Source organism: Trachymyrmex septentrionalis, unplaced genomic scaffold (genome assembly GCF_001594115.1).
Source record: "Trachymyrmex septentrionalis isolate Tsep2-gDNA-1 unplaced genomic scaffold, Tsep1.0 scaffold131, whole genome shotgun sequence".
NCBI classification, from domain to species: Eukaryota; Metazoa; Arthropoda; class Insecta; order Hymenoptera; family Formicidae; genus Trachymyrmex; species Trachymyrmex septentrionalis.
This window is the reverse complement of record NW_017304450.1, coordinates 742,854-754,303: the sequence shown is the minus strand read 5'-3', so window position 1 is coordinate 754,303 and position 11,450 is coordinate 742,854. Positions and strand designations below refer to the sequence as shown.

Below are 11,450 nucleotides of genomic sequence, written 5' to 3'. Positions count from 1 at the left end.
AGAGAGAGGCGCTTAGACATATAAGATCGTCGATAATAAACGCTTGGTCTTTGTTAAGATCAGAGCGAATTATAACGAGCGTCTCCTGCGGGTGTATTTCGGGAAAATGGGAACAGAAAGATACGACTGGACAAAAGTTTGTGCCGAGGCTTCACACGCTGTTGTGGAATAAAAGCAGACGCGACATTCGAAGCGACGCGCGCGTGCTTCGATTGCTTCCATTACAAAAGCGTTGCCGGGAAACAAATTAAGGGTACACAGTGAATCGCTTGTTAAACCATTGGAAATATCTGTACCGTTTCTGTTAAATTTCTGCATTCGGTTTACCATTCGGTTCTCTATTTCCATTATGTGTGTATGTATGCGCGCATTTATTATTCTTGTAAACATTTTTAGATCACATTTATAGAAATGAAACTGCAAAAGGGATTCATCGTATTTACCAATCGTCTCTGACGAGCGGAACGAATATGCAAATGTCAAAATGTCGAAGCTTACTTCTCAAGAAAATTTTAAAATCTCAACAATACGTAGAATTGAACATACTCACTTTAGGGATTTGAAACTATTTCGTTTTACACTTTCGCGCGGTTTCAATTCGTTCTATAGCTTTTCAATTTCGCCATCTCAATCATAATTATCTTTTCTTCAATCGACTGAATAATAATTAGCGCGCAATCGTAATCAGAATTGGTCAGATAAATATTTTCGGCAAGGATCGATCGTTCTGTCTCTAGAGTAGAGGCGGAAATGTCGGCGCACGTGCAGAAAACGGATGACCTAGATGCCTAACGAAATAATTATAATCCTGAGGAAGCGAAACGAGCAACGTGACGTTTACAGGGTTAACCCACGATGGGCTTAACAGACGGAGAAGCCGAGGAGCGTCGAATCCACGTCGAATTTAATTTTCTGCGATATACGAACACGCGCGCACACACACACGCACGCACACACGCACACCCAGGACGAGCAATGCGTTACGCATGCGTTACGCGTGCGTTACGCATCGCGGCTTTGCTTGTGTGTTTAAGTCGAGGGAGGAGCGGGATAACACGCGGGTCAACAGCCTTCGACAACCTTACGGCCTTCTGCAACCTCTCTTTCCTCCTTCCCTTTACCCACCATCTTGGTTTTCCGATTCTCGGTCGGTCGAACATCGACGTTCGATTCACGGTCGTCACCGTTAAATTTATAAGAGGACTCTCCGCGGTGATATCTCCAGATGTGAAAAAGCAAAATATCCTCTCTTTCCCCCCCCCCTCCCCCGAGAACGGGGGAAAGACAATTTCTTATCAACGATGCTTTTTGTTTTTCAACTTGAGCGAATTTGATTTTGTTCCTATTTTATAATATATTTCTCTTCGCCGAACGTGAATAGAAAGTTGATATTGCCTATATATTTCATATTCTACATTGGATAAAATTATGTAAAATTTCTTCTAATATCAAATTTGAATAATTTACGATCGCTTTCACAAGGGAAGATTTTTATCTCTCGATCTATACTATATAAGTTGATGCAAGGTCTGATGTCATGCTACAAAATACATTTTATTAAGAAAAATGATTTCGATTTCGGGGGCGGTCACATTTCGGTAGCTCCCGTCTGATATATGACCGCAGATTTTGCTATATCGTCGAAAATTGGTTGAGCCATTACGGTTTTATATCTAATTTGAGGAGTGCCCTTTTCGACGATGGGGAACATTTGTTGATGGCGTCGCAGCGTCCAATATTGGTCGTAGAAGTTAATACTGGGGCGTAGAATGGCGTCAAGGCATAATAGTTGTGTGTGCGAACACCCTCTTATTGTCGTTTGAAACGATACGAAATCGAGGGATTCACATGATAAATTTTGGAATCTCCTACCCGTCCCCTCCCCCTCCTTTCTTTTATCTCTATGAGATACGATATTCAAAAGATGCCAGACTGTTGACTTTCGACAAAATGCTGTTACTTTTATATATTACGGAATACAATACTTTATTCTGTGGTTACAAATCGATGACTAGTACTGGGGTGCAGTTATGCGTGCGACTTATCATACTTTAGAAATCGCTATCAAGTATAATTATTTGTTACAAAATTTGATTAGTTACACGCACCACAGCGTTCGTATGGTCAGTCGATTTGTAACGAGTCAAACAAATGAACTTAAAAAAATTGGTACAATTCTATACTCTCATGTACTTCATTCTCTTTTTGTATTGCAATAGAGTATTTTTTTTACAAGCAAATAAGTCACATTTGACATTGAGATTCGTGAAATTTATACTTCCAGATTGATTTATATGATAATACTTTACCGCAAGATATTTATATCACATCCTATTATGAAGTTCCACAAATAAAAAATCTAAAAATCTATATGAAGGATATACATGATGATATCTATACAACGCGATGAATTTTTTGATTAAAAAAAATGTCTTTTTTATCGCTGTTGCAGCTTCGGGAAGCGGACGGGTGGCAGTGCCAGGCGACCCAACGAATGCTTCGTCCTCGAGCCCTCCGAGATGATTGTCGTAAGTAAATCTTTGCTTCGTATTCGCGAAATAAATGGGATGGGAGAAGAAACGGTAGGAGAGAACGCGCGCGGCCCCGGATCGTTAACGCTTTCGAGAAAGTTCAGCCACAAAGGAATGCTTTATTTATTCAGCTTTACAAGGTTCCTGCGCGCACGCACACTCGCAATCGGTTTCAATCAAAACTGGGCGCGAGCAAGCGTAATTTTTTTTTTTTTTTTCCTTTCTTCTGGTCGGTTTACCGCGGGAACGCGAAACAGTCGCGGCGAGCGTTGTACGAGATATTCTCAGAGTGCCGTGATATGCGAATAGTGCGGTATAAGCGGCGATATCGCGCGGCGAAAAGACAATGCGCTCCGGACGCTCGCGAGACAGAACGTGGCGGACAGTTAATCGATAGTTTCTCTCTCGGTCTATTATGCTCCGGTTGAGAAGAGTTTTGGAATCCCCCGTCACGCTCCCGTACTTAGCTCGCTTTATTTCGTTTCCAGCGGCGGTCGATTCTCGACGTACCGAAATTAGGGCAAACTTTCCAGCAAAACGTACGTACGGGACTGACGAAAGTTTTTTCCCTAAAAGTTGTCCCTCTTTCTGCCCCCCGCAAATTGTGGATCTCCAAGATATTTCTTTGGGATACGGTTTCTTTGATACGTTCACAGGTGTTTTTGCAACGGGAAATGTTTCTAAATTTTGAGCCGAATGTGAAAGAGGCGTGAGCGATAAAATTTAAATATGTTTTTTACATTTTATTATTCATTTGGTGGAGAATCTTTTCTAAAAGTAAAATTGTACGTTAACAATTATAAGTCTAGATAGGAAATGGAAAAAGTGAGTGATAAATAATTGAAGCAACGTTAGAATTCTTTTCTGTCAAAGAAAAGCGGAATGCTATTGCAGTACGTAATATTTTCTTTCGGATCGCACCGTGCGTTTTTATTAAATTATCCTGAAAATGTGAAACGACTATCGCATAAGCCAGGTTTAATTCCGTTTGTAGTCTCAACATTAATTGCAGAGTTGCGCGGAATGTTCTGATATTACAGGTGAACTTTATACGAGCATACGAAGTTGTTGGAAACGCTGGTTTGCGTCTCTAATTGCACTGTGCGGATAGAAAATTAAGTTTCTGCTTCGAGCTGCCATCTGTAACCACGTTCTAAACTGTTTTACCGACAAATTGCGTGACACTACTTGCTGATAGTCGATTAAACCATATTAAGATGATGATAATTTATGTTAAAAAATAATTTTAAAAAAACTTTAAACTCTCTACGCGCTAGCATTTATAGCAAAATTATATTTTTCGAACATTATCTTTCATTAATTTTTCTCTTTCATTTATATACAGATTATCTTTTACGTTGTAAATTCTATTATATTAAATATTTATTAAAAGAAGAAATTCTCTTAACGTTTAATGTGGCTTTTAATGTAAATTTAAATAACTTTCAAAAATTATGATATCCATTTTCTAATTTTTTATTCTCGATTCATAAAAGATTTTAAAGAAATGTGTTGACTGTTACTTTGTCCGATATTTATTTTTATTTATTTTGTTTAGAAAGAATCCTTTGTTTTGTTATTTAATTTAATAAAAAAAATTTTTTTTTTATCTAGTTTAATATTATTAATTTTTTTAATTCGTAAAATTTCTAAGAAATACTGGCGTTACATTAAACATATTCGACTTGTGTGATTAACAGTAACAGAAGGGCGTAAATTCTATATGGTTTGTTGGATTGAACTGGTTTAGCATTCAATATCAATCAAATTCGGCTTTCAATTACGCGCCCGGCTTACTCGAATACAATTTGTATTCGAGCTTTGTATTAATCAACGCACTCTATACCGAATTTTACTTTATTCGAGATAGTTTACCAATGGTTACATCGCTTGTAATAACCACGCATATTGTTCCCTGCCGCATTGAACTTTGAAATTTCACAGCGCGAAACATTCGTTTCGCACACGAGCTGTTATTTCGAAACGTTAATTATAAAATTTATTCACCTCTGGCGGACTCAATACGAACCTTCAACCAATCGTGGAATCCTTTTCCATCGATATTTTTCTACACAATTGAAATAAAATAACACAGTTTACCATAGAATTCGATAACACAATGTAGTTTGCTTTTTATGTCGTTTCACCGTTTATTATACGGCATTTATTTTAGAGATTTTTCAAGAAAAAATGATAAAAAAAAAAAAACAACCCGTGCAAATTAATCATATCTCTCTCTCTGAAAATATAAAATATATATATATAGATCATTTTTTTTTAAATTATTTTTATTTAATTTTTCCGCATGCACGCGAGATGTAAAATAAATCGACAATGATTTTTATCGCAAACGATAGCCAACACATTTACCGGTTTTGACGGAAGTTCCGGGCGCGATGAGTTGAACTTTTTTCTCTCCATGCAACATTCAGAAAAAAATGTCGGCAGCACCATGGCAGGTACACGCGTGTGTCCTCCGGCGACTCTGTGACCTGTACGCGAATTGGACGTCTGACCTTTAACCTTCCTCCCGTGATATCATGACACTTTATCCCTGCCATCGCTCCGCTCACACGCGCCACCCGAGAGCTCATTGTGCGGAGTTTCATCGTCGACGCTTGACGCTTCGGATGAAGATTAATCATCGCCCGGGGTCTACTATATCGCATGCTCCTCTAATGCTGGAAAAAAGTGAAAGCTATAAATATGCATTTAATATGGACGTTGGAAGCTCGCGGATATTTTTCTCTCTTCTGTCGGATTCATCAGTTAATGATTTTCAGAGATATCGCGATTTTCATAAATGTCGAAGGACCAACCGATTCGAATTACAAATAACAGAACAAAACCTTCCGAAGAGTCTTCGTGTTATTCTAGCGTCGCGCGGGTTATTTTCTTCACTTTCTTTCCACACAATATTTATTTTTGTAGTCAACGAACGAGAGTTCAGTAGTGCTAAGCCTAAGAGAATGCTGTTACTTGTGTCGCTTGGAACGTAAATGGAGGATTGCATTGTGCAGGATGCGGACGTTAATCGCGTAACCGATCTCTGGGTACGATACATCCTTCGCTTCGATTCGTGAGCGTGTGCAGTTTTGAAGAAGCTTATCTTTTAGTGACGAAACAACGTCGGACGCCCGACACTGCGTTTATGATATACAATCGTCTTTGTTCGTTAATTGTGGAACTCGATCGCCTATCGCGCGACTCATTTGCGCGCAGCAGAACAAAAAACAAACGCCGTTAACAGATCTCTGTAAATGAATAATTGTAAAACACACATACACGCACATAAAATGTTATTATCTAATATGAAAAAAATTTTATGCGGTTATCATTCAATTGTATGAATTCCGGGCGTCTTGTATTTGAATTTTATCCATATTTCTCGGTTTTTCTTGTCTCCCAAACGAATAGATCGAGACCTTTTTGCGATCGTTCAAAAATTGCCACTTACGTGCTGTTCGTACACTTTCGAAAAATATAAAAAAGAGCATCATTTCATTAAAATTGTATGAGAGCGGCGACGATCGATGTTTGCTCGCGAAAAATTGTTCGTCTATGCTTTAGGAGAAGTCAAACTGCACGAGATTCTCGTTATCCGGGATTAACGATCATTAGAATGAAGCTATCGGCAATTTTTTGTTCGTTGCATTGTTTATCGAGGAAGTGAATCGTCATTTATGTTTTGGGAAGTAACGAAACTTGCGGCATGATGATTTTGCGCTTTTCATGCTTTCACGAAAAGTTATCCCCCAAAGGGAAATCTCTTATTTATGCAGAAATGTACGCGCGCATCGGCGAGGTCAATTTCCATAGAAAAATTTCCGATAACCGGAGGCGAATCGATCATTATGGCCGCCGTATAGGGAACGAACAAATACGGAAACTTCGCTTCTACCGGCTTCTACCCAACAAGTTGCAGCTATAATACCGTTGCGTCGCGAATAATCCGCTCAACGAGCATTATTCTGTTTCCGATCGCGTACATTTTTCTCGCTTTACCGTGCAAACTGTCACTGTAGTATCAGGCCACGGAAATATTTCAATGGAAAAACATCCTGCGCGCATTTGCAAAAAATTGAGAAAAATGCACTGATAATAGCAGCAGCGGTGGATGTAATAGAAAAAAATAATTGCGCATGATTGCAATATTGCTATAATTTCTATATCGATCTGCTCTATCTGCGTACATGTAGGTATATACGCACGTTCTGTGCACCCAATCATGCAATTATACAAATTGCGATCTTTGTCCCATGATTACTTCTCACCGAGCCAGAACGAGTAAACATGACGTTCGCCAAGTCTCCTTTTCGATCTATGACACACAGGGTAAAATGTTCATGTAATTTTCAACAAATCCAAGTCCATTGGTGATAACGTTGCATCATGAATATATGGCGCGATATACGAGAATATTACAAATATTCGTTACAAATATACGCGCATGCATTTATGTAAGAATCACGGCGAACGATCCGCCGCATCCGCCATGCGTAAGCGCGTCTTTGGATAAGGATTCATTACGGGGATCTCTGGCGTACAGGAAGTTTGAATATAATCGGAGCCGTGACTCGTCCGTGGTATTACTCAGATTTCAGTTTTATCTCCAGACTCTTTTTAACACCCGCCGCTGCCTACGAAGGGGTATCCTCTGCAGAATATTTATACGCAATATGTATACGTGTACTTAGCGTTAAATGTAGCTACTTAATATTCATGCAACGCTGAATGAGATTTTCATATTAAACAAGTGAAACTCGTATAAAAGCGACTTGACTTAATTTTATACAAGTTTCTGTTTTAAACTTTCAAGATAAAATAATGCAACAATAATATTGCACGATTACATGCATATGTTAATATTTCATATGCGTACAATGAATTACACATATATACAATATATTGGAGATTCATTCAGCGTTCTATGGGGTTTTTTTTTATAGAACAATCAAATCCTGAACAGTGATATGGTTGATACGATGAGTGATTTTCGATGTCGAAAACGTTAAGAGAATCAAAGATACGATTTGGTCGAGTATACTCTGACATATTGTACTTTAGATGAACTCTAACCGTGTCTTCTATCCTTTGACATACTACTTCGCCATGTATCCAACAACGGTCTCTGATATTGCATTGGAGTTTATTCTAGCTGTTATTGTGAAATATACTACTACAACATAGTTTGTATTTCATTTATGGGGCATGTTGGCTTTTCTCTTTCTCTCTCTAATATTCTGGCATTTCCTTTCACATTACCGTATGACAACACGACTCTACAACTGCCAATATATATTATGTAGTTTTTATGAAAAAGAAATATTATCTTGCAATTACGTAAATATTTTTACACCCATAATTTGCATCGTAACTTACTTATAATATGATACATATTTTCAATATACAAATAATATAATACTAGATCTTTCGTGTTAGAACCCTGTATATAGTTTTCATGCAAATTGTGTAGCCATAACTCCATTATAAATTATAATATTGAGGGAAAAGGTATGTAACTCGTTCGTACAGCTTATAGTGAAGTTGCGGGGGCGCGACAGAAAATGTCAAGTAGGGTGACAAAGCGGCGCCTGTAACGCCGACCTATTTTCAATGAGCAAGCTCAAGTTGACATAACCGGACGATACAAAGGTAGCTCATTAACCATATCATAAGTGTATAACAGTTTTCGTTCGTTATGGCTAATATTTCGTGGAATCGTGGCGCGAGAAACGGACGGAACGCGGGATTTCTTGGACTGACAAAAATGCTAAACCTCGTACCGGTTTCGCCAGAACGGAAAAATGGAAAAAGCGAAAGAAAGCGACCAGATCCGCTCCGAAAATAAATCCCCGTCCAGACGCGTGTCCCTCTTCTTCTCCGGTTTACGTGCGAGCGAGGCCAGGGGTACAAGAGCTGCGTGTTACTTTTTTTTTTTTTCCCTTTTTCTCCCTCCTCGCTTGTAAATTCCACCGGACGTCTACGCGATTCGAGTTCGCGTCTCTCTTCCGAATAGAGACATATTTCTGCTGCGCGAATTCTCGATTGTGTGATACAGGGCTTAGTTAGCTTTGCATTTCTGTGAATTTTAGCATTCATTTTGGCGATTCTTCTACAGGGTGTCCCATTCATCACCGATCGATCTACTTTTTGAATAAAACTCAAACGGTTGAAGTAATCTTGATAATTTTTTTATATATAATAATTTGCACGCGTTCTTTCACCGTGTACTTTTCCATGATTAATTTTTCCCATCTGTCTAGATGACATATGTGAAGTTTGAGGTTAATCGGTTTGACGTTTCAAAATAGCGCGAAATTCAAATCGACCGGCGATGAATGGGACACCCTGTATTTTATATAAGGCCTTCAGTTAATCGATTGAGATCGATATTATTGAGATCCGATACCTGTGTTTTGACTCAAATAAGCGACTCGCGTACATTTGGCGCGAGATAAAATCGATCTTTTATATATATATATATACACTAGTCGTACATAATTATTTTTTCGATAGAGCAATATCAATATCAACATTTTTCACAAATATCTTTCATAATTTATCAACATTCAAAGTATTCGTTAAGCAATTCCTATTTTTATTTAATTTTATTCGTAATGCACAAATTGATATTCCAAGGTTGCCACCGGCAACACGAATAATTACTTTATCGGAAACCTTATTAATCAAGGCAGTTTGGAACTTTGAATCTATTTGCCGCGGCTTGTCTGCGAGAGTATCGTATTTTCTGGCCCCTTTTACGAAACGACGCTTTCCAAATCGACACATATCCGGCGCAGGATGTACACTATCTCTTTTCATTATTGAAATACATCTTTAATTTCCTTAGCTTAAATCACGCGGATAGAATTATTTCTCGTTATGTTGAGGACACTCACGTGTCTTGGAATTCTATTCGTGCGATTCGATGAGTTCGCCGAGTTCGCATATGTGGCTCTCATAAATATCATTTTACCTGATTATTTTCGAAATCGAATAATACTTTCTACCGCTTCGGGACAATACTACGGAAATCAAGCGCTTCGCATAATTTTTTATCTCTGTGTCCAGATCCATTATTAGAATTGCAGTTCACTCTCCTGATACCGTATATACATACTTCCGGTATTGCATATACAGGCTGCTCCTCGCCCTGATCAAAGTGGAACTGCAATGCTCACAAAACGTTGGCATTCTAATAATTGATCTGAACACCCGCGTAGCTTCTGTATAAAAAGCACCGTGTGTGGAGAAATCTCAAAAGCGGTACTTTTATCCGTCTCTATTAATGTTACATTCTAAACAGCACTGTTCTCAAACTCGAAGTAAAAAACGACATATACTTATCTTTGATCACATAATCATATACATTTGCATGTACACTTCGTTGGTGAACGCAAGATTATTCAGTGACGATTATTCCTGTCTTGGAGGCGATGAATAACAAAGCGTCATCAAGCGAAGACGTATAACGTGGTCGTAAGACCCAGATCTCTCTCTCTCTCTCTCTCTCTCTCTCTCTCTCTCTCTCTCTCTCTCTCTCTCTCTCTCTCTCCGAGTACCGCTCAGATGCACCTGCAGCCTGCCTACATTCTGAGATATATCGACGAGGCGCAACGGCTGCTAACGCTACCGCAGTACGTTCGATTGATTATAGGTTACGATTGGGCTTGCATGCTGTTGGAAGCTGTTTGTACATCGCTCACACATTATCGCGATTGCTCCGTGCGATTCTATGACGCGAGTGGGCGAAGGTGCGACACACGATACGACTTGACTGGCGGCCGTTGCGTCGACTGTATCGATTCTCCGAAGCGCGGATACGTGTATGCGTACACGCGTGCAGCGTACGATAGACGTGCCTTTTCATTCATGCCTCACACACGCGTAACGTGTGCGTGAGTATACGTAGAATTGCGCGTGAGTGACGTCGTGAAGTAATCCAATGACTATTTATGTTCTTATGACGACGTTTTTTTTAATCATTACGATAACACGCGATAACGGTGATATATATATATATATCCAGAAATCATATACGAATAACGGGATGTATTGCTTAATATCTTGGAATTGGTGTAAACACCGTCATTCTCTGCTGTGTGGCTTATCTTACTATTATATATACTTCCTCTTTTTTTTTCGAGAATAACAGTTTTCCTACTTTTATGATATCAATCACCGGTTGGCTGGGAAATCTTAATTTGAAGGTTTTTTTCTTTTCACCGAGGGATCTTTTGGAATACAAAAAGTATAGAAGAATTTTTGAGGGACTTTTTGGGAGGAAAATACAAAGAAATATATCCAAATCACGGCTGAAATATTGAGAAAATCGATATACGCGAATAACTTTCAAACAGACCTGTCAACACTGTGCGAGAATGTGAAACTGTACTTTTTACAACGAATTTTACTTTAGACACAACACACAACTAATTCCTTAATTAAAATTTTCAACTCTCAAATCTGCTTGAATCAGATATAAATACGATTTTGTTATCTAAAGCTTAACGAATATGCAGATAAATTTGTGATAGGATGTTATAGCTCGTGAGAAATTACGACAAATGGATACACGTTATCAGTAAATTAATGACACGACCGTCCACTGTGTGTGGGTCCACTTTGAGCAGGATGTATAGATCGAAATTACCTCGGACGATCTTCCCTCGAGCGGTTGACATTGCATTCCCTACCGTTGTACGCGAGATAGAACCGTCTCTCGTACAGCGATTGCAGTTGTGATTAAGTATTCGTGCACGCGACAAAAAATGAACATCCGCGAAGAAGAAGATAGCGTGCTTATCGTGGCATACGCCGGACGAGCGCGGCACTTCAGTCTCTTTTCGTGTCTCGTTCGGCGTGGTCGACGACGTACCAACCGTTCAGAGTATTTGAAATTTACTTGAAAGTACC

The 11,450-nt window shown here is 38.9% G+C and overlaps 1 protein-coding gene across 12 annotated transcripts in view; it reads left to right on the top strand.

The window, feature by feature from the left end:
- LOC108757008 (rap guanine nucleotide exchange factor 2-like) overlaps nt 1-11,450 on the top strand; it is a 98,873-nt gene that overhangs the window by 63,777 nt on the left and 23,646 nt on the right. For all 12 annotated transcript variants that reach the window (XM_018501238.1, XM_018501240.1, XM_018501239.1 and 9 more), the window contains one exon: nt 2,453-2,528. In XM_018501238.1, coding sequence (XP_018356740.1) covers nt 2,453-2,528 — 76 coding nt within the window. The remainder of the gene's footprint in view (nt 1-2,452; nt 2,529-11,450) is intronic.